This window comes from Syngnathus scovelli, chromosome 19, assembly GCF_024217435.2.
Source record: "Syngnathus scovelli strain Florida chromosome 19, RoL_Ssco_1.2, whole genome shotgun sequence".
In the NCBI taxonomy this organism is placed as follows: domain Eukaryota; kingdom Metazoa; phylum Chordata; class Actinopteri; order Syngnathiformes; family Syngnathidae; genus Syngnathus; species Syngnathus scovelli.
The window spans coordinates 1874808-1896097 of record NC_090865.1 but is presented as its reverse complement, the minus strand read 5'-3'; the positions used below and the strand labels follow the sequence as shown (position 1 = coordinate 1896097).

The window sequence follows — 21290 nt, the reverse complement described above, 5'->3', positions numbered from 1 at the left end:
TTTTCCAACACAGGTGCGCACTTGGCGCCGTCATTACATAGTAACAACTGTCTGCTGGGAAAAGATTCACTCGATTGTTCCTTCTTAAAAGCTTTTGTTCTACCCTTTCCTTAGGGCTTTTTAACTTACTTAAAATAAAGTGAGTTGTAAGTGACAAGCCGAGGAAGATAAGTGGGGGTCAAGGTGGAAAATGGGCAAGAAAACGCAGACAAATCCGGAATCGGAGTTCGGTGAGTTGCCAAGTCGCCATCACCCGTTACCTCGGGAGACTTTTTGTTATACTTCGCTTAAACGGGACTAAATACAAAAAGTTTTTACTTTTACGTTTGACTAAGCGGGTGTTAAACATTTCCCAGTATAATTCTTATGCTAATTTATATCGTTGATTTGTAAAACACATCTTCTAATTACAGTACACGTAGTCCTCGGTTTACGACGCGGTTCCGTTTTTACGCCGAACAAAAATATAGATTTAATTATTTCATTGCACTTCTAAAGTCATAATTGTAGTAAAAGATGTAAAAGATAAGCTATAAAGTATTCTAGTATAGCTGTATTTATTTTGTTTATATATGTAGAAAACATAAGTTACTATATCGAAAATATGGATAAAGAAAAGTATTTATGTTCCTTAATAATAATCGGGTTTTTTTTGCCCGAGAAAACATTCCTTCCTTCTGACAATCCAGATTTACAAAAGGTTTGTATAGGACTTTGTACACTTCTGCTTCTCTATTGATGAAACCACAAGTGTATTGACAGAATGGGAGGTTTAACAAGGCAATAGTAAATAAACCCTCCTTGCAGGTAAATACAGATTATATTTCATTTCATATATTGGAATAAAATACAAAAACGCCTCGGGAGATGTTTGTGTGATTATTTGTTGTTTATGACCTTTTATTAAACAATAACAAAATGTCTGATTCATTGTATGTGGATGTGTGATTAGTACGAATACAAAAGAGGTTTCTACGAGTTACTAGGTTTTAACGCTTAAATAAATTCATGTTTTGAATGGTCTCTTTACTTTTTAATCTTGCGTAAGGCCGATGCATAATCTAAATGACAATCATTTGGAGTTAGATCTATAACCAGGAAGTGACCGATTTGACATTTTATGATTATGTTGCTCTGGTTGCACACAGAAACTGAGTCATCAGATAACTCGGAATGCTATTCCCTGTGACCCCATTTTCTCGTCAACGCTATAAAAACGTTATAAAAAGGAGACATCTTTAAATGGAATGACCCTGAACCTTTTTACGAGTTGCATTGTGAAATGTGATACGCAAGAGGCTGATGAACAGGTTCCTTTGTTGTCACTATTTACTCTCTGAGGATGAACTCTTGAGCGGTGGAAATCCCAATATATATATCCAACCGTGGGATATATTTTTCCCTTTTTTGGAATATTAACAATAAAGTGGACCAAAATCCGAGAGCCTTTTTTGCTCTCTGATTTGTTTTGATTTCAAAACATTTGCTATTGACATTACTTAATATTTGGATGACCAAACTGTTGCCATCATAAAATCTTTATTACCTGTTAATACAATGCTTAAACATTTTAATTAGTTTACTGCTCTACTAATAATGTGTGAGTGTGAGCATGTTAGCTAGCTAGTTCTTAGCTCATGTCAGCATCTTATGCACATAATGCCAGTTTGACATTTAAGGCATATGTTTTGCAAGATTTTTTTTTTTATCTTCAAGGTTTTCGAGTTTGATCCCGCTTTCTGAAAGCATAATGTACCAGTCAACAACGTTGCGAAATTCAAAACACATTCAAATGATGTGTTGCAGTTGGTGTTTTTTTAACACATCTTCCTTTTAATGTAGTAACATCCTGGTTAGTCATTTTTTTGTTCCAGGAAACATTTTTCCACCAGCAACACCACCACCCTGTACTTAAATATTTTACACCACTTGTAAGTTACCAAGTCATGCAATTAGTGTACAATTGGTCATTCATTAACTTTTTTAGATGTGTTTTTGAGCTGATTGCAAATTTACAGTAACTAAAACACAAAATGTAAATATTTTAAAAATCTAATGTGCTTGAAACAACTATCAAAATATTAGAGTATAAAAAAAAATACACAATCAATTTCCTTGTCTTTTTTTTGTCTAGGTGAACCTGTCCAGTATGACCCCTCCTTTAATGGACCCATAAGGAAGAGGTGAGCTTCAATTTCCTGCTGCATTTTTTTTTTCCCATGACAACAACACATTTCTGTGCAAAGTCCACACGGCTCACTAAGATGTTTTGCCCTCCTGTTTTCTCCCCAGAGGTTGCACTGACATAATCTGCTGCGTTTTGTTTATGTTAGTCATCCTTGGCTACATCGCAGTTGGGATTTTAGGTAAGCTTAACCAGACAAACGTACGCAATCTCCCAAACGTTCAACACCACACAAGTAAGAACATCAAGGTTTGTTAATTTACCTTTGTAGCTGCATTAAAAAAAATGGCAACAGTGCCCTTAGGGACCGTATGTAGATTAAACCTCACAATGACTTCCTCTTTACAAGAAACAAATACAATAGAAGTATTGAGCTTGTTAAATGATGACCAGTTTGGTCATGAAACTCATTCCAACACACAGCACCCACTTCCTTATCTTAAGTCAACACAAAGTCTGTGTGCAGCCAGCTCAATAGGACCTCATTAAAATACATCATTGGATGTTGTCCAAGTCTATTTTTCTACAGCCCACTCCTTGTTTTCAAAATGTTAGAATGTGGGCTTAGTCTATATTTAGCCGTTGTTTGTGTCATTTGGTTTCATTTTTTTGTGTGCGGCCTTCCTTTTTGTCAGCATGGCTCTATGGAGATCCCCGGCAAGTTCTCTTTCCCAAAAACTCAACCGGATGGTTCTGTGGCACCGGACCAAACATGTGATTAACTTTCACCTACACGGATTACAAAATATCCAGTATATTAATCCGCCGTCAGTTCATATTTTTCCCTTTCTATCTTCTTTCTCAGAAACCGACCTTCACTATTTTACTTTGACATTCTCAAATGTGCAACGGGAGTGAATGTGATGGCAGCAGCTCTCAACGGGTTGCAATGTCCAACCACACAGGTAGAATGCTATGCACATGGGCTAACTTTTTTTTTTCTTTGCTATACTTGCTGCCTTTCTCCACCCGTAATCATGCTGCCCCCCTCCACCACCAGATATGTGTGGAAAAGTGCCCGAGTGAATTCACCTTCGTGGCGCCGTTAGACTTCGCTCCAACTGCAAAGCCTGCAAATGTTTTCACACAAAGCCTCTGTGCACCGTCTTTAAACCTGTCAAACACTCCTTTGGTAAGTTATAACACAGATTGTATACTATATCTTCTGTATGACTATGTTGCCGGAACTTAAATCTTAATTGAATCATTTTATTTTTAGACTGTTAAAGACATTGTGGAAAAGGATCTGTGTCCTTTCTATACTATTCCCACAACCTCCGGTGAGTGCAAGTTCAATAAAACGGACTGTTTGACTTCCGCTGGATTTATTTTTTTTATATTTGTTTCAAATGTGGGGAAAAAAAAAGACAATAAATCATTTTGATTGTTTTCTCCACTTTGTAGTTATCGGAAGGTGTTTGCCTGATGTCCAATCGCTTGGGAGCATTCCACCGGCTTTTTCCACCATTCCAGGCTTGCCAACATCTGTCAACGAAACGGCCAGCCTTATCAAGAACGGCACGGGGTAAAGCCAATAAATAAGTGCAGAGGAATGTTGCCTTAAAAAAGAAAATTTCACATTATGAACATCACTGTCAAATAGCAAAATAAAAGCAGACCCACTTTCGTAATCCACTTGTTGTCCTCATCACCAGCACAGGGTCGGTTGCCTCGTAGGTGTGTCCAACCTTCAAATAGCGTCTGGTTATAGTCAGTCCCGTTGCTATGCATGAATCAGCAGTGTTATATTGAGACATGCTCAGTTTTATTTTTTCTCGCATGTGTTCAGTCTTAGTTTGGATGCCAATATTAGATATTTATATTAGACTTTCCTGTGATGGATTTGAATTCTGTGCCTTGCAATTGTGCATTTTTCTTTACCGTTGCATCAATTTAGGAGCTACTAGAATGCTTAGTGAATAGTTGCCAACTAACAACTGTTTGTTTTTGCCTTGATCCAGGGACATATTGAACAGCTTCAGCGCCAGGGACATAGGGGTCAGGATCTTTGAGGATTTTGCATCATCATGGCCCTGGATCCTCGCGTGAGTTGATGCCTTCCTCTTCTGCATGTTGATGAATACTCAGTACAATTTTTTGTTGTTTTCTACAGTGGTCTGGCAATAGCCATGGTACTCAGTCTGTTGTTCCTGCTCCTGCTGAGATTTACTGCTGGCGTGATGGTGTGGCTCCTGATTGCAGCTGTCCTCTGCACCGGGGCATATGGTGACTTTGAACTCAACAATTCCACTTGAAATAGAAAGTTTAGCAATCACAGCATTTATTTGATTCACAGCATGTTTTTAAAGCATTGTGTGATTTTTTATTTTTCTTTTCAGGGATTTGGCACTGCTACTGGGAGTATGCAAACTACAAGAACCTCTCTGCTACAATTACTGACATTGGTTTCACCACCAACTTCAGCTTTTACCTAAAAGTGCAAGAAACTTGGTTAGCTTTCTGTGAGTTTACTCAGCGACATACAGTATCTCATGTGTGAACAGTGAAAATAAGAATAAGGCATTTTTATCTTCCATTATCTTAATGCTGTAATTTTTTTTTCATTGTCCTGTTCCTTTTGTTGCCTCCACAGTGATCATCCTCTCCGTGGTGGAAGCCATCCTGATCTTACTCCTCATCTTCCTCCGAAACAGAATCCTCATCGCCATCTCGCTCATCCAAGAGTCCAGCAAGTGAGTCGTGCTGTGATGCAATTTATTAGATGTTTATTTCTGTACATCTGGTGTGTTCTTCTAAACAACACGCGCTCTTCCACAGGGCCATCGGTCAAATGATGAGCACCTTGTTCTATCCTCTGTTGACGTTTGTTCTCCTCTTGGTTTGTGTGGCCTACTGGGGTAGCACTGCATTGTATCCTTTCATTGTGAACATGTGGATACGGACGACTCCATTTGTTTGATCTCCTGAGCTAATCGATACAGGTATCTAGCCACTTCGGGAGGAGCATCCTACAAAGTGGTGGCTCTCAACTCCAGTATAAGTGAGTGTCAGCGCATCAACGGCACCGTGGACTGTGACCCTCAGGTCAGATAACTCACAATACCCTCGATTGGCGGCCTGAAAATCAGCCCTGCATGACTTTGAATGCTTTTTTTCCATTCCCTCACTGCTTTAGTCCTTCAACGCATCCGATTACCCAACCTGCCCTTCCGCTGCGTGCATCTTTGTCAATTACAACACGGAGGGGCTCTTCCAGAGGAACCTGTTCAACCTTCAGATCTACAATGTGGTGGCCTTTCTCTGGTGCATGAACTTTGTCATCGCTCTGGGCCAGTGCACCCTGGCTGGTGCCTTTGCCGCCTACTACTGGGCTTACAAAAAACCCGATGACATCCCCATGTTCCCCGTGTGCAGTGCCTTTGTGCGCACACTAAGGTAAGTCCATGTTTGTATTGCAAACTTATTCTTAATCTTTTCATGACTCCATATCTATTTTCTTAACCTACCACAAATCATTTCAGGTACCATGTTGGCTCTTTGGCATTTGGTGCTTTGATTCTGACCTTGGTGCAGGTTATAAGAAGCCTCCTCGAATACATTGACCACAAAACCAGAGGTAAGGCCTCTCTCGTCTAATGAGCTGCTGTACTGTCAATATATATCGTTTTTAAAAAGGCCACTGATGTTTTTGTCTCCCGTATTACCGCCACCTAGCGGCTCAAAACCCTGTTGCACGTTTTATTCTGTGCTGCATGAAGTGCTGTTTTTGGTGCCTGGAGAAATGCATCAAGTTTCTCAATAGAAATGCATACATCATGGTAAGCACAATATATGAATATATATTTATCTTATTGTTAAATATATGTATTGTTTAAATGTTTTTTTTTTTTTGTAATGCAGTAATTGTGCTTTTCCACAGATTGCTGTTTATGGAAAAAACTTCTGTACCTCAGCCAAGAATGCTTTCTTTCTGATAATGAGAAACATAATAAGGTTTGTGCTTAAAGTCCACGTTTTTTTTTAATGGACAGATGGGACATTTTAGAAAAAACTGTTCGTACTGATTTGATTATAATTATAATTTATGATAAATCTTCTATTCACTTATGAATCTTAAAAGTGTAATACAGCAATGTATAATTGTTCCTCACAGAGCCGTAATACTAGATAAAGTGACCGACCTGTTGCTGTTCTTTGGGAAATTACTCGTAGTGGGTGGAGTGGGTAGGTATATTTTTTTTTTGCACATTTTGAATTTTAAAAAAAGGAAAGAAAAGCATCCCCATTGAGCAAAATAGTAATACCAAGCTTTTACTTGCAGGTGTATTGGCCTTCTTCTTCTTCTCTGGCCGAATTCCTCTTCCACACAGCACAGCCCAGTCAGAGACCCTCAACTACTACTGGACGCCAATCATTGTATGACTTTGTTGATTTCATCTACCCATGTGATCAAGTAAGTCATTTAATGTTGTTTCTCCAAATGACCTTCACAGACGGTAGTGTTTGGTAGCTACCTCATCGCTCACGGGTTCTTCAGTGTGTACAGCATGTGTGTGGACACACTCTTCCTCTGCTTCTGTGAGTACACAATAACAAGGCTTCGATTCTAAGATATTTTTTTTTAATTCAAGAGTAGACAAACCAGTGTGATAAATATTTTAACTTTGCACCAAACTCTTCACAGTGGAAGACTTGGAACGCAATGATGGCTCTCAGGAGAAGCCATACTTCATGTCCAAAAATCTCATGAAAATCTTGAACAAATCCAACAAGATCCACAAAAAAAAGAAGTGATTATGTTAGTCACAGGGATGAGAATGGCAAAAACACTGAAGAGTAGCCGGGGGTCTGAGGGGGCCGATGATTGTTGTGTTTACCCCAAAAAATGCTGATTTTGCACGTTTGAATTATTTTTCAAAGTTTAAATGTTAATGTTTTTGACCGAAATGTACATGTCAAAAGTTGATGCGGGTTTTCTTGATTGACTGCATCTGTTGTTCATGCAAGTTGGCTCTAGCCCTAGGAATATTTTACCTGTTGCCAATATTATACAAAGGACCACCGTCATTTCTTTTGATAGAATATTTTTTGATAGTTTTATAAATACCCTTAACTGCGTAAATATTGGTCATTTGTAATAAAAGAGAGTTTTGTGTCAAAAAAAAACAAAATTGTGCCAGCCTTACTAATTTTTCTATACATTGCATTAGGGTTGATTTTGGATCTCATGAGAAAGCAAAATTGGTTGTGTTCAGAGTTCGACTATGTATTAAGACACAAAACATTGTGATAGAAATTTTAATGTCTTGCTTAGTCTCACATTAGCTAAGCTCCTATTTTTTATTGGTACACACTGTCGCGTGGCAAAATTTAGAAAAAGCATTCTGGTTATCAGTGCATTTGCTACAAGTGAATTTAAAAGGACAAGAAAAAAACATTTACAAATCTTTATACAAATGGATCACTCGCTCTGACATACAGGATGTGGTTTATGGTTTATGATGCAGTTCACTGAACTGCTGCGTGTCTGCCCGAAATCATTTTCCCAATATGGTTCATTGAGATTTCGCTTTTTCTACTCATTTGCTCTTATTTTGGGACGCTTTGGTAGAAGAAAAACATTTTTGAACAAATGAGGACAGGTTTAAATGGCATCACAGTGCACTGGCAGTCATTTTTAAGACAAATATCTACACACAACCAATGACTCAGACCCAAACTGCTACTCTTTGGCCTTTTAAAGGCAAGACAAAGGTTGTTATGGTAACCAATGGAGTCAGTGCTCTTCCATCCATCACTGTCTTGGGCCTCGAGAAGCGGGTAGAGGGCTGAACTACACTCACTTGACATAACCTGGTCACCCTGACCACATAATACTGTCTTCTTCTGACCCCCTAAAGACAGACTGATTATTTGTACAGTGTAATTCAACAGTTGCTTTTCACTGTTTCTATTAACAAAAGGCAGATTGGAAGCTTCTTGTGAACAACTGCTCTTCCCAGGAAGAAAAAAAAAAGAGAAGACATGAGTGTATGTGGCTCAGGTTAAGTGACCCATCCCTTCCCCTCTGTCCGTCCGTCCATCTTCGCCATTCGTCCTCTCTGTCACACGCTTAGCAGCCAGAAGAAAAAGAAAACAGCCACGAACAGGAAGAGGCAATCTTGCCAATTGTGATTTCCGTTACCGCCGTTGCCTTGGGCATCACCTGGGTATTGGTCTGGAAAGACCATGGAGGGGGATGCGGGAAATAGGTACAACAAAGTTCACACTACAATCAATTCTAAATGAAATAGATCATTTATTAACGACTCTACCTGCTCTGTGAAAAAGGTCGTTGCCGTTGAAGACGGTCGTGAAGAACCCGAAGGGAAAAGCGCCGATGCCAAACGACATGTGAAAACTGGTGTCGCTGAAACCCTGGAACATCTGAAAAGCACACGCCACTTGGAGTTGAATGAAAGGTAAACAAGCTAAATGTGCATAAAATCAACTTTTGTCCGGACAGCGTTAATATAATGAAACCAGACTCACCCCGCCTCTGCTTTCTGGTTCGGTTCTCTGCCCTTGAGGCCGTGGGGGAGTTTTCAACCTAATAAAGTCCAACACAAATAGTCACTCATAAGAACAATGTCGGGCCTTCACACAGTCTGATGGTCAAAGGGCGCACCGAGGGTCCTCCTGACTGGAGCTCCCTCGTCCATACAGTGGGATGACCTTGTCTCTGCTGATACCGGCTTTACACACAGGACACTGTGGTCTGCTAGGCCTCGTCTCCAACCACTAAATAGAGCAGCAGGAGGAAAGAAATGTGGTCAGTCTTGCCACATTTTTGCTTCAATTGCTGCTCCTTCTGGTGTGCGCACCTTGGCCACATGGGGGCAGTAGAGGATAAAATACATGTCTGCAAGTAATATTTTTTTGTCTGTTATTTGCATTCAAATAGCTGAAAGTGTAATGTGTGTCACTTGAACCGTGCCGTGTAAATCCAGCTAAAGTGTGCCACACAGAAAGAAGCGTAACCAGAAGCATTAAAGGCATTAGTATGTTTAAGCTGTACTAAGTCACCTTACGTGTGCCGATTTCCAAGTTACATCACATGCAAGTGTAATGACCATTAAGCTTAGATCAGCACCATCATTAGATAGTTAGGACCAGAACTTGAAACACATCAATTAAAAAAAAAATATATATATACTGTTTGATCTTATTTCCAAGTACTCAGCAAAATTAATGATGGTAAACTTACTTGATGGAGACAGGGCCAGCTGGAAAAAGAGAAAGGGTACAATTATTAATTTGTATAAAATATGTTGGTAGTTGTGCTTTGTAATATTTAACCCCTCTTGTACACGGCATTTATTATTATCTTTTTAGATGTTCTATTTGACATAGTTTGTGACTGAATGACACAAAGACTCAGCTGAGAGAAACCAAGCACGACAAACACACAGAGATACACACAAAGGGACTCACACAAAGTAGTATTTGTGTAGATAGCTGGCATTCCTTCGGAATATGCACGCAACTGAACAAATTGTCCAACTCTGTTGGCAAGACTCCCAAGCTGAATACTGAATAACACATTACACTCTCAAATGTATTTTTATCGATTTTTATCTCTACTGCAAGATTCTGACTGTGATAAATTCATGCCGCAGGCGCTCATGTGATGTCACATGACCCCAGAGTGGAACAGATTAATCCAAACGGGTATGCGGGTCATTTGGCAAATACTATTTTAGGGTTATTTAAGACTACATTGTATGAAAATAATCTCAATGCCATTTCCCCCATTAATATTTTTCCATTTAAAAGTGGGTTCACTATTTGCATATTGTATTTAGCTGTAAGTAGACATTCTGAGAGCTTTATGGCAACTCCTATGGAAAGTTGCAACGGGTGAACTGATGTCATCACTCTGCTGCCTTACTGATTGTTGCATCATATTACAAAGTCTGGAGGTCCTAAGGGAGGACAAAGGCAAGGGGGCTGGTTGGTGGGGAAGCATGGCAACTAAACTAATGATCACAAGTGTGATAAAAAATACATTTGTACAAATAAAGGCCTGATAGATGCCTTGCACTCCTTGCAGTTAATGTTATGAATATCCAATGCACATTTTGGATAACAAATAATAAGTACTGGCCACAAAGATGCAAATTTGAGTGAGTTGTAGATTAAAGTTGATGATCACGTTTTGAACCTGACACTTAACCAGTTTGCTCTAATAACACAAGTTTGTGTTTTGTTCCTTGAGTAACGAGAACTTTAATCATCATTGATCTGCACAAACTGAGAAAGCTAGTTAATGTGTTACAAGCAGCAAGTCAGCCATTTATGTCAAAACATACAAGGTCACACATAAGCCATAATGTAAAAGGCGTGTTTACGTTCTATGAAGTAAAGTGAAGGACACACACCTTTGATTTGTAATGCTCAGTAAATCGTAGATGGCTATCATTAAAACAGAGGGTAAATAAAGGCCGCACGGCAGGTCACGTTTGATCATTTTACGGCACTCCCAATCCCAAAGCCCTTCTCGCTCGGTTCGTACCAGAACAAGTGGCCGCACATACTGATGACAGCATCCTTAGCAGTGTCGAAACAAATGTTGCACTCGAAATTGCCTCGGTCCCGGTCGTCTTCCCCGTTACCACCGCCCGATCCGTCGCGGTCTTTGCGGCTCTCCCCACCTGGGTACCCTCCTCTGCTGGTCGGTCCGCCGTCACTCGACAGCCGGGGGTCGGTGGCTGCCATAGTAGGTGGGGGTGCAAGAGAAAAGGAGTTACGCGTCAACCTGTCAACACAACTGCCCGATCAAGACTAACGTTTGGCTGTGAATCACAAGCGACTCTTTCGACGGCTGACACTTTACTCGAGCCGTACATCTGACGCACTTCCGGAATGCACCCTTGTGTTTCCCATAAAAACAAAGCAATTATTCACTTGACAATCATCGGAAACCATGAAATTAATGAAAAAAAAACAGCAACAATAATAACAATATTGAATAAAAAACATTCTATCTTTTAATATTGTGAATAATGAAATGCGCCAACAAATGAATGTCCGTAGCCACGATGACCGGAACCTTTGTTCTGCATATTGTTTCCCAGCGGAGTCCGCGGAAGTGAACACATTGCACGTCGCGTGAGTTCACGCTGCCATAATGTAACATTTATCTCTTCCAAAAGCGCTCTAACTACAACGTTCTCATTCATAATCTTACAATTTAAAATTTAGGGAAACTTATTGCATAAATTCAATCAGCCGTCATGAAGATCAAGCGACAGAAAATAGCCAAGAAAACGTTATCTTTTTACAAATACAATTTCAACTTTCGGGAACCTTATCAGGTTCTTATTGACGGAACTTTCTGTCAAGCGGCATTAAAGAACAAGATTCAAATCAAAGAACAAATGCCAAAGTACCTTATGGGCGAGGTACATCTTTGCACCACCAAGTGAGTATACTGATTTCCTTATATAATCAGTGTCGGAGGAAATAACACTATTTAAACATACATTTGTGTTTTTGTGTGTCCCAAGCTGCGCTCTAAAAGAACTGGAAACTCTGGGGAAAGAGCTTGTTGGGGCCAGAATTATTTTGCAGAGGTATCAAGTGAGGAAATGTGAGCATATGAAGAGTCCAGTTCCTGCATCGAAGTGCCTGCTTTCTATGCTGGAGGGCACAAACCCGCATCACTACTTTGTTGCCACACAGGTAATGTGTAATGTAATGTCACATTTAAAGTTCATTTAAAAATGCTTAAATGTGTTTATTGTGCAGGACTACAAGCTGACAACAGGTCTTCAAAAGATCCCAGGCGCCCCTCTTCTCTACATCATCCAAAACACCATTGTGCTTGAAAAACCCAGCCAGTCGTCGCTGGACCGGGTTCAGGCCATCCAGATGGGCCAGCTCGTGAGCCCGGTGGAGCAGCAGAGCCTTCGCAGCCTGAAAGAAGAACAGGGCATTACTAAAAAGGACGGAGACAGACGGGGGACCAAGAGGAAAAGGAAACCGCACAACCCGAACCCCCTGAGCTGCCTAAAGAAGAAGAAGAAGAAGAAGGGGCCCACACCGCCGCTTAAAAAAATTGAGCCAGGTCAGAAAAGAACTCGGAGCAGACACAAGAAACGTAAAATAGAAGGTGAGAATCATGCTGCCGCACCTTTGGTTAAAAAATCTAAATCAAATTGAATTAACAAATGAGATGTTTGATTACTACGGTAAATTTTGTGAAGTTTTTACAACCATTATGTGTGAGTGGAAATAAAATAAAAAGCTGCAAAAGCTGCGTTCCTACACAATTGTACCGCTAGAGGGCAGCAGAGGCGCTGTATTGAAGGAGAAAGTTATAGTTTGCTGTAAGCAATAATAGTCTGAACAGAGAGCTATAATAAACCATCCTAACACCATGAATGCTGGGCAACTGCCATTGTAAAGTTACTACTGCATTTAGAAAGGTAAAACTTTAACTTACAATTTTCTTCAAAGCCTGAAGAAATCTGGAAAAGATTTGTAGTTTAGTACAGTAGGCTTCTTCATATTTATCCATTCAGCCTGTGGCCAATGCAGTGTTATCAATTTAACTGAGGTGAAGAAAATATTTTTCAAGTTCTTGGTGTTGTCAGTATGATGAAATGTGCTGTAACATCCCATGGAAAATTTCAAAAAGCCATCAGAAATAAACTTTTCCATCCCTTTGCAAATCCTTAGGGGGTACACGTCAAATTGTTTCACTATGTATTTGGCTAGTTTGCTAATACATCCTTTTCTCGCACAGCTATGTTGTGTCACATGACTCATTACCAAAAGCAACAAAGTGAGGAATGACTACCAGGAAAAATCCAATTGTGCTGCTGACTGATTGTGCTGTCTTCTTTTTACTCCGTGTAAAAAGCCCGTAAGTTAGAACCCTGTCTCATCTCTATAGAAAAAGTCAGAGGAAAAAAGTGCTCACAGCTGCCAAAAACCATCCCACATAGCCCACTGGGAATGGACTTAACTTGGACCACAAAGGCCCTGGTTGTATTTCACTGTAGGATGGCCTTTGTGCTGGGGAACGGGCTAACACTGAAGCAGTGTCTCGCTCCTCGCCCGACCTGTCTGTCCTTTAAGCTTGACAAGCAGGTCTTATTTAGGCTGCGGAGCGGCCGCCACGTCCACGGGGGGCTTTGATGCATTCGCTGGGCGCTGTACATCAGGCCGACCAAAAGAGAACCCCTTCCTAACACATTTCTCACAGTTGAGTTGTATGGGGGCGGCATTGAATGAGAACCAAAAAAAAAAAAAAAACTTGGGGGAGGGTGTGGTGGCTTAGGTTAGGATGGGAAGAAGGGGGGGGGGGTCTTTTCACTCCTTATTGGAAGCAACAATAGTCTTTGTCCAAGATCTACCATTCTTATTAGGGCTACCCAAGGGAGGAGGGGTGTTTCTCCATAGTAACAATGACAAAACAAGGCAGCTCCACACGAGGCGGGCAGAGCGAGCCTTGAAGGAGAAGAAGACAGAAACATCCAACGAGGAGCTCTGGAGAAAGTTTTCACGAGCGGCCTGAAAAGTGCAACACATGAGGCTCAGCATCCCACGTAAGTCCTCCAACTCCCAGCATGAACCGTGAGAGCCACAGCGAGGACAGCTTGTCCACCATGGTCTTGGAGAACATCAAGAACAAACTGATTGACGCCTTCAGGACTAGTGGGGAATCTCGAGAAGATCCGGCGGGCACCGTCCGTGCCAGGCGGGTCAGCATCAGCAGGAATCGTGAAGCCAATGAGGAGCTGAGGAGGGCCCAAATTGACGGAGCCATCACTTGGCTGAGATCTGAACTGGTAAGTTCTCACTATGGCTGTACACCATCTCAAAAAGGAGGCAGATGATTTATTACTAAAAAAAATAATTTTAGTTGACTGAAAAACATATTTAATTGTGTTTCTATTTATTTACCTAGAACATTCATGTTTGCAGTGCACTGCATCAGGTAAAATGTAAATTATGGTAACTCAAAACAGAGAAAAAATATATATATTTATATATATATATATATATATATATATATATATATATATATATATATATATATATATATATATATATATATATATATATATAAAAATTTCGGTTTCTTTGTGTGTCTTTGGCATGTGGAGAAATTGACAATAAAGCTGACTTTGACTTTGACTTTGATATTCTATGATGCGTCTTGAAGAGCAATACCTGTTATTGCCACAAGACGGCGACAAAGCATCGTTTTTCTGTTTAAATGTAACTTTCAAGTCCAAATTTAAACACAAAGATGTTGCACAAGACTTTAAACACTTTGGGACTGCGCATTTACTACTTTAATATGTTCATGCTGCAAATATTATTTTGTATTAGATCATCAAAATAGATAATACAATACAGCAAGTGTACATGATGACCTCAGTGAGTTGCTTTCCTATCCGCAGTTGGAGATGCGTTCGCAGGACCTCCAGCTGGCTCAAACACTTCTGGGGCTCAACAGCGAGATCCAAAGACTGAGGAGGGAGAGTTTTGGCGGTCTGGAAGACGCAGGAGACTATCGGCAATAAATCCAAGAGGTCCAAGTAGGAATGGCTCTCAGTAAACGTGCACAATTCTGAGGCGTTAAACACTTTTAAATGATAACTGGATTATTAATCTGTTGAAAAAAAATGGACGCCAATTACATATAAATCAAGCAGGGTAAGAAAAAAATCAAATTTTTTGCATGATGTTTTGCACTTATACCAAAATGTGCTTTCATTTTACTCCCTTAAAGTAATGAGACAAGACACTTTGGTAGTATGACAAAAAAAATCACTCTTGCTCTCGTTGTCTTTATTGTCCCTATCATCTTTTGAAAATAAATCAAGAAGCTTGACAATAATAAATCCGTCCATGTGTCATTCTTTTAAAAATTGTGTAAATGCAATTCTTCCCGTCACTTTAATAAAGTTCTCAGGAACCAAAATGAACAAAGACCAGACCCAATTTTATCCTGTCACAATTATTTTATTGCGGCGTTGTACTAACAAATGTCTGTTGCCGCGCCGACGCCGTTAAAGTCATGTAAGGTCAGCGAGCTTTCAGTGCTAACAGCCCGTAGCGATGTAACCTTTTTACATCCATCCATTAACGGAAATAAAAGTTTTTTTTGCTGTCTAAATATTTTACGACTCAGCCAGAGGTATTGTGAGATATAAATCAATTATTTATTCCAGAAGGGACTATTGTACTATAGCTCGTCAAAGTATATTTGTCTTACACAAAGGCTTGCTTGCCTTTAGGTCAATACACATTCCGATTCATAATGAGGCAGAGTTTCATGTGTGGTGCCTCCATTCCTATTTTTGCAATCATGAAGGAGTTGAAAGAGTTCTTTGAGCTTTCAAGGCACAGAACTTCTCCTGTTGGAAGATTTCCTGGCCAAAGCAGTGGAGTAAAAACACCAAGGTGCCTTAGGGAGGGGAAAGAGCAAGGTCTCCTCTTCCCCTGAGCTGGAGTAGACGCTTCCTTGTTCGCTCTCTGAGTCCCAGGAGCTGCCTTCTTCGTCTTCCTCCTCCTCCTCTTCTTCAGACAGCTCTTGTTTGAGCTCCTGGATGCCGGAGTGAAGCTCCATCAGCTGCCGGATCAGTGCTTGATCTTGAGAGCGCATCTCCATCTGTGCAGTGTGCATCATCTTTTTAGTTTAACAAGCAGAGATGTGCCAGATTTTTTTTTTTTTTTATCAATGTTACACTTAAAATGTTAAAATTTGCATTAAATTTCTTCTATGTTTCTCGTCATTCTCATTCAGACTCGTCGAGCTGTGTCCTGTTCAAAATAAAACCGCCACTTTATCCGGGCACTGCTTTCTTTCAAATGTAAATTCTTTTTTCGGCAGTTCTCCTTCTGCCCCTTTTTTTTTTTTTAAATGAGAAACTGTGTGATTGCTGCCTTTGTCAAATAAGACATTCCGAATCCTGCCAACTATAAGAGTCCTATAAGAGCAAGGAATGTCCTAAAAAGAAAAAACACCCGCCGAGCTGATCTGCTTTTCTTTTCTCTGCTAATTACAGCAGCAGCTTGAAAACCGGGCCGTGGTTGAAAACGCGACCTTTTGTGTGCAATCCGAAGAACGGGGAGAATAAACGCCGACTGTCCTTTCATTGAGTTGATGACGCCAATGAGCTGCCGGGCTTCTATTCAGATTGTGAGCTGGACTCCCTGCAGTGTGTTTGCTTCAACAATGATGTGGAACAAACATCCCGTGTGTGTGTGTGTGAGTGCCAGGTTGGCGTACAAATAGGTCAGAACTTTGATTATAGGTAGGTGGGTAAGTTAGGTGGCTTGAGTTTGTTTCTGTGACATCACACAGGCCTTTCAGTTCCCATGACAAGTGTGAATGAAGCTCACACTTGCTCACACTCCAAACAGACACACTTGTAGATCTAGGACTTGCAAACACACACAGGAATGTCCAAAAAGTTGGGTGGGGGGTATTTAACGACGAGACTCGGATGTATCTTAGGAACAAACTGGGAAACCAAGGCACCCCAGTGGCCATTTTGTGAGGAGATAAATGCCTTGAAGTTGACTCCTGGGGATTTACTGGAGTTTGACTGTGAACTCTGTGACACAAAAGAGCTTGACAGAGTATAAATATCCTTCCATCAGTGGGATGAATGCGTTTCCATTCATGCTCACTGGTACAGATGCACAATTTATCATGAATTTTCTCGATTGTTCTAATTAATTTGCACAATTAGCCTTTCCAGTCTTACCAGTTCCCTTCGTAGCCAGGCCAGCGCGCTCTCGATGTCCAGCTTGTTTCCCTCTCCGGATGCAAATCCTTTCCTGGGGTGCTCAGTTCGGCTTCGGGGATCCCTGCACGCTCCTGCGGGCGTACAAGTGTCAAAGGTGATGGCCTTGCAGGAGAAGTCCCGCAGTCTGGTTAGAACCCCGTCCATCATTACAGCGGTTTCCTTCTCCTGGTCCTACTGGGTCAGTCGTTAATTGGCTGTGGAGCCTCGTCTGGTTCCTGTCATGGGCTCCTTGGCACTTATGGGGCACTTTCTCGCCTTCCTCCGCCCTCCTCTTTCCTGCCGCCCGGCCCGGCCCGTCCCTCAAACATCACCACCACCCATCTTGGCAAAGCGGACTAGAATCATTGGAGCGTGAACGTGACGGTGGCGTTCTGACGTCAGTGCATTGTGTCAAAGTCTGACCTGTAGTTGTTTACCATTTTTTATTTGGGTGGGGGGGGATCAGACACTCAATGGTAATTAGCATGGAGATAGAGGAGGTTGCCAGGGCAACCAGTATCTTAACTAAAGGAGACTGTTGTGATGTACAAAATGTTTTTTTTTGCATACACTTTCATTTGCCTATCTAGCAGCGTGAGACTTTGGATTTATAAAGCAGCATTCACATTTATTAAGTGTGAACAGTCATGTGTGACTAACTTGTCGGGGGCCGTTTTGCTGCTTCTTGCATCCCCTGGCAACCCACATGCACATGCACAACTGCTTGGCAAGACAAGCCGACTTTTGTGTCCACAGAACTGACTAAAATAGCCTACTGAAGGTTATTTTAGTCACTTGCTTTTGCCTTTTTTTAGTATCTCAAAAGGTACAAACGTCATTTCAGCACAATGTAATGCAGGATATATATATATATATATATATATATATTGACTGCGACCTTTGACTTTTCCCACTCTAATGGGAAAAGTCAAAGGTCGCAGTCAATTTTGCTAAATGATTTTCACCGGTACAAATGCACTGATTTTTTACTTTAACGTTGTGTTGTCGCCACCCTGTGGAATATTTTGGTAGTACAGTTATAGTTCATTTAAGGCACAAGTGGCAGTATTTTTTTTTTTTTTTTTTTTTTTTGCGCACGGTGCCTGCCCAACCAGGTCACAAGGCTTGGAGAATGAATCGTGAATTTTGGCTGTTTGCACACTGGCTGCACGGTAATGACGTTCAATCAACTCCAAAGCAAGGAAGGACAACAGTGGTCCGAGAAGAGCTCAACAGAAGTCCAGCATTTTAATATTACTTAGCAAAGTTTTCTGTCAACTTTTTTTTTATTTTTAAATTTAGAAGTCTTTGTGTGATTTTTGTCCTTCTCAATTGTGAGGGATTCCCTTCAGCTGTGACGTTCTCTTGCGCGTCATGTTTAAATCTAATAATGATCCTGAGAAGTTTCGTCTGGTATCTGATGACAAGCATAAAAGTACCTACAGTAATATGGGAAGGTAAGATGTTTATCTTTGAAAATTCAGACATAAAATGTGCTTAATTGAAGTATTAAATCATACAAAGTTTTCTAGAAAATGTTAAGAAATCTATTTTTATATTGTGTTATTGTGTGAGTGAATTGAGCTCTTGTTATTCTACTTTTTGTTTAGTTCTTCTTTTTTTCCACACGGTACCAAAACCTAGTAAGATTAGCAGTGTGCAAACGGGACGTTTTCATTCAGTCAACTGTGAGAACGTGTGAAGTGGAGGATCTCTCCCAATGCGCTTCTAGCAATCGAGCTGTGCGCACTGCATGGTCATGAGACTTGGTTTTCATCAAATCTACAAATATATAATATTTCATATACTTTCCACAAATTTGCTTTTCCCAATTTCACAACACTGCAATTGCACTTTTCATAAACATACAGAAAAGATATAAAATATCTTTTAAAATCACAATTTCTCCTTCAATGCACGTTTGTGCTTCTTATTCTGCTGTGCGCACCCTGGCCACTTGGGGCAGCATAACACAAACATGAATATTTGCTGTTCTTTGCAGAAGATAAAAAATATATGCTGTGAATATTGTGTGTTGCTGTGCCATTTTTAGACATCAATCAGCTGAATAGAACATTATGATTAATGATGTTCCCTCTGGTTGTCTCAATTCCATTTCTACACATGTCACAGCCTCCAGGAACTGAATCAAGGTGTCATTGATGGTGTCAAACATTGCCATGACAACAGCCACGCGCAGGAAGACCGTGCGAGAGAGAAGAAAGTTGCCAGCAAGAGGTTGTATGTGGTGTCTGTCATCTGCCTGATTTTCATGATTGGTGAAATCCTTGGTGAGTTGCGATTTTTAATTAATACCATTTCTTATATTGATGTCTAATTTCACTAAATCTGCATTTTTTTTATTTTTCCCCAGGGGGATATTTTGCAGGAAGCCTTGCAGTGATGACCGATGCCGCACATCTGCTTGTGGACTTCACCAGCTTCATCATCAGCCTGTTGTCCCTTTGGCTCTCCTCCAGACCGCCGACGCACAAACTCAACTATGGCTGGCACCGTGCAGGTAAAGCGCCTACGTACAATTAATCGTTTTTCCTAGACAGTTTTCACTCTGTCTGAACTCACTTCCTCTTTTCTAACTCACTGGTGGTCTATTCTTGTTCTTCCTTCCTCCTTGCAGAAATCCTGGGTGCATTGCTGTCTGTGTTCACCATCTGGCTGGTAACAGGAGTGTTGGTTTATTTGGCCGTGGAACGCCTCATCAGCGACGATTACACTATCGAGGGCACCGTCATGCTCATTACATCCGGCTGCGCTGTTCTGGCCAATATCATGTGAGGAGATGGCACAACTGCTTTCATTTCCCAATATGTTAATATGTATTTACTGTGTTTTTTGACCAGTATGGCCTTCACCCTACATCAGTCGAACCATGGGCACAGTCATGGAGGGCTTTCTTCACATGGCCACAGTCACAAAAAAAGCAAAGGAGACTCCCAGATTTCCAATCACAGCCATTCCACTGACAATCTTGTCGACGTAGAGCAAAGTGGAGACAATCACGGTATGTTTTGAATCAAGTCCCGATGATCGTCACACACATATCTGGGTGTGGTGAAATTTGTCCTCTGCATTTAACCCATCCCCATGTGATTTTGATCCCACCCCTGGGGGAGGGGGGAGCAGTGAGGAGCCCCATTTCAACCCCTTACACTGTGTGCCAAGCAGGGAATATGAAATGAAATTAATGCCACACTGTAAATATATATGTCAGGGGTTCGAATGCAGCAGGCCAACGCCAGTGTGCGTGCAGCTTTTGTGCATGTAGTGGGAGATCTCCTCCAGAGCCTCAGCGTGCTTGTCAGCGCCATCATCATCTTCTTCAAGGTGAGGAGCAGCGCACATAAGAAGACTCTGAGTGCTTCATTTAGATAAAAGTAGTGCTTTGATGCCATCTCGGAGCAGTTGAGGAGTTAACAATGATGTTTTTGTTTTATTTCAGCCAGAATACAAGATAGCCGACCCTATCTGCACATTCCTGTTCTCCATCTTAGTTTTGTGCACCACCTTTGCTATCCTGAGAGATATTCTGATTGTCTTGATGGAAGGTGAGCCTGTCTTCCAGAACGTGTCGAATGTTTTTGCCCATGTGTTAAAATAAAATCTGTGTCAGGTGCCCCAGCGGGGGTCAGGTATGGCGAGGTCAGGGATGGTCTGCTGGCAGTGAAAGGGGTCACGGCGGTCCACAACCTTCACATCTGGGCCCTCACCGTCAACCAGGCTGTGCTGTCTGCCCATGTGGCGATAGGTGAGCAGCAGGAAATCCCTATTTTGGGATGAGTAGAGATGATCTTTCCAACTTTTTGTCCACAGATGAATCTGTCGATGCTCAGACAGTTCTGCGAGAGATGACGCAGGCCTGTTACGCCTCTTATAAGTTCCATTCGGTCACCATCCAAATGGAACGACAGGCTGACCTGAAACCTGGTTGCACCTTGTGTGAAGATCCAAAGATGTAGAACGCTTTTCTACTATGACTGACTTTTGATGGTTCTGCAATACTCTCTTTTTACGTCAAAAATTGCAATTCTAAGAGAGACCGCATATTTTCTAATCTAATCTCTCTGTGTTTGTTTTATGTAAATTTTTAAAAAGCTTCTGTTTTAGGTGTTATACTATTGTACCTGTACTTGTAATCGATAAAATGGTAAGTACTGTATGATGAGATGCAAAGTTGTTACTTCGTTAAGTCATGTTTTCACTGCCACTCTAAATTATAAATTAAGATAAAATTTTCAATAAATGAATTGATAAAAATGATGAATATTGCTAAGGGCAGACTTTTATTACAATGCAAAAAAGAATGGAGACCATGATCCTCTTTATAAAGTGGA

The 21290-nt window shown here is 40.9% G+C and overlaps 6 protein-coding genes across 6 annotated transcripts; 4 read left to right on the top strand and 2 right to left on the bottom strand.

Annotated features, from left to right (window-relative positions):
- The first annotated feature begins 3 nt into the window (after positions 1 to 3).
- Positions 4 to 7317, top strand: slc44a4 (solute carrier family 44 member 4). The gene is made up of 22 exons (XM_049751947.2): positions 4 to 230; positions 2135 to 2183; positions 2293 to 2366; positions 2821 to 2899; positions 2991 to 3090; positions 3186 to 3317; positions 3405 to 3465; positions 3590 to 3710; positions 4147 to 4230; positions 4299 to 4411; positions 4525 to 4647; positions 4779 to 4878; positions 4964 to 5056; positions 5128 to 5230; positions 5322 to 5581; positions 5668 to 5762; positions 5861 to 5964; positions 6066 to 6139; positions 6300 to 6370; positions 6468 to 6562; positions 6640 to 6724; positions 6831 to 7317. The coding sequence occupies exons 1-22, from the start codon at positions 191 to 193 to the stop codon at positions 6938 to 6940; spliced, it is 2166 nt and encodes a 721-aa protein (XP_049607904.1). The 5' UTR covers positions 4 to 190; the 3' UTR covers positions 6941 to 7317.
- A 113-nt stretch (positions 7318 to 7430) lies between these two features.
- On the bottom strand, positions 7431 to 11051 carry rnf5 (ring finger protein 5). Its single transcript, XM_049751953.2, has 6 exons — positions 10701 to 11051; positions 9393 to 9411; positions 8814 to 8926; positions 8678 to 8735; positions 8461 to 8572; positions 7431 to 8363 (listed from the first exon to the last, which is right to left on the bottom strand). Exons 1-6 carry the CDS (start codon positions 10901 to 10903, stop codon positions 8251 to 8253), a joined length of 618 nt encoding a protein of 205 aa, XP_049607910.1. The 5' UTR covers positions 10904 to 11051; the 3' UTR covers positions 7431 to 8250.
- A 208-nt stretch (positions 11052 to 11259) lies between these two features.
- utp23 (UTP23 small subunit processome component) lies at positions 11260 to 12883 on the top strand. Its single transcript, XM_049751952.2, has 3 exons — positions 11260 to 11609; positions 11695 to 11869; positions 11936 to 12883. Exons 1-3 carry the CDS (start codon positions 11422 to 11424, stop codon positions 12347 to 12349), a joined length of 777 nt encoding a protein of 258 aa, XP_049607909.1. The 5' UTR covers positions 11260 to 11421; the 3' UTR covers positions 12350 to 12883.
- Positions 12884 to 13501: 618 nt separating this feature from the next.
- aard (alanine and arginine rich domain containing protein) lies at positions 13502 to 15045 on the top strand. The gene is made up of 2 exons (XM_068648848.1): positions 13502 to 13983; positions 14602 to 15045. Exons 1-2 carry the CDS (start codon positions 13762 to 13764, stop codon positions 14722 to 14724), a joined length of 345 nt encoding a protein of 114 aa, XP_068504949.1. The 5' UTR covers positions 13502 to 13761; the 3' UTR covers positions 14725 to 15045.
- Positions 14972 to 17221, bottom strand: LOC137839688 (uncharacterized protein C20orf202). The gene is made up of 2 exons (XM_068648847.1): positions 16918 to 17221; positions 14972 to 15815 (listed from the first exon to the last, which is right to left on the bottom strand). Exons 1-2 carry the CDS (start codon positions 17104 to 17106, stop codon positions 15543 to 15545), a joined length of 462 nt encoding a protein of 153 aa, XP_068504948.1. The 5' UTR covers positions 17107 to 17221; the 3' UTR covers positions 14972 to 15542.
- An 827-nt stretch (positions 17222 to 18048) lies between these two features.
- slc30a8 (solute carrier family 30 member 8) lies at positions 18049 to 21216 on the top strand. The gene is made up of 9 exons (XM_049751949.2): positions 18049 to 18395; positions 19072 to 19229; positions 19313 to 19459; positions 19577 to 19730; positions 19800 to 19960; positions 20171 to 20283; positions 20399 to 20504; positions 20570 to 20704; positions 20770 to 21216. Exons 1-9 carry the CDS (start codon positions 18313 to 18315, stop codon positions 20913 to 20915), a joined length of 1203 nt encoding a protein of 400 aa, XP_049607906.1. The 5' UTR covers positions 18049 to 18312; the 3' UTR covers positions 20916 to 21216.
- The last annotated feature ends 74 nt before the right edge of the window (positions 21217 to 21290 follow it).

Excerpts from the sequence above, each read along its gene's own strand:
- slc44a4 (XM_049751947.2), top strand. The coding sequence starts at position 191 with ATGGGCAAGAAAACGCAGACAAATCCGGAATCGGAGTTCG. Across the intron at positions 4,412-4,524 it reads CCTCTGCACCGGGGCATATG|GGATTTGGCACTGCTACTGG; the intron begins GTGACTTTGAAC and ends TTTTCTTTTCAG. Across the intron at positions 5,763-5,860 it reads CATTGACCACAAAACCAGAG|CGGCTCAAAACCCTGTTGCA; the intron begins GTAAGGCCTCTC and ends ACCGCCACCTAG.
- rnf5 (XM_049751953.2), bottom strand. The coding sequence starts at position 10,903 with ATGGCAGCCACCGACCCCCGGCTGTCGAGTGACGGCGGACCGACCAGC. Across the intron at positions 8,736-8,813 it reads TCCAGTCAGGAGGACCCTCG|GTTGAAAACTCCCCCACGGC; the intron begins GTGCGCCCTTTG and ends GGACTTTATTAG. Across the intron at positions 8,364-8,460 it reads CGACCTTTTTCACAGAGCAG|ACCAATACCCAGGTGATGCC; the intron begins GTAGAGTCGTTA and ends TGGTCTTTCCAG.
- utp23 (XM_049751952.2), top strand. The coding sequence starts at position 11,422 with ATGAAGATCAAGCGACAGAAAATAGCCAAGAAAACGTTATCTTTTTAC. Across the intron at positions 11,610-11,694 it reads GTACATCTTTGCACCACCAA|CTGCGCTCTAAAAGAACTGG; the intron begins GTGAGTATACTG and ends GTGTGTCCCAAG. Across the intron at positions 11,870-11,935 it reads ACTACTTTGTTGCCACACAG|GACTACAAGCTGACAACAGG; the intron begins GTAATGTGTAAT and ends TTTATTGTGCAG.
- aard (XM_068648848.1), top strand. The coding sequence starts at position 13,762 with ATGAACCGTGAGAGCCACAGCGAGGACAGCTTGTCCACCATGGTCTTG. Across the intron at positions 13,984-14,601 it reads CTTGGCTGAGATCTGAACTG|TTGGAGATGCGTTCGCAGGA; the intron begins GTAAGTTCTCAC and ends TCCTATCCGCAG.
- LOC137839688 (XM_068648847.1), bottom strand. The coding sequence starts at position 17,106 with ATGATGGACGGGGTTCTAACCAGACTGCGGGACTTCTCCTGCAAGGCC. Across the intron at positions 15,816-16,917 it reads CCTGGCTACGAAGGGAACTG|ATGGAGATGCGCTCTCAAGA; the intron begins GTAAGACTGGAA and ends CACACTGCACAG.
- slc30a8 (XM_049751949.2), top strand. The coding sequence starts at position 18,313 with ATGTTTAAATCTAATAATGATCCTGAGAAGTTTCGTCTGGTATCTGAT. Across the intron at positions 20,284-20,398 it reads CCATCATCATCTTCTTCAAG|CCAGAATACAAGATAGCCGA; the intron begins GTGAGGAGCAGC and ends GTTTTATTTCAG. Across the intron at positions 20,505-20,569 it reads TCTGATTGTCTTGATGGAAG|GTGCCCCAGCGGGGGTCAGG; the intron begins GTGAGCCTGTCT and ends AATCTGTGTCAG.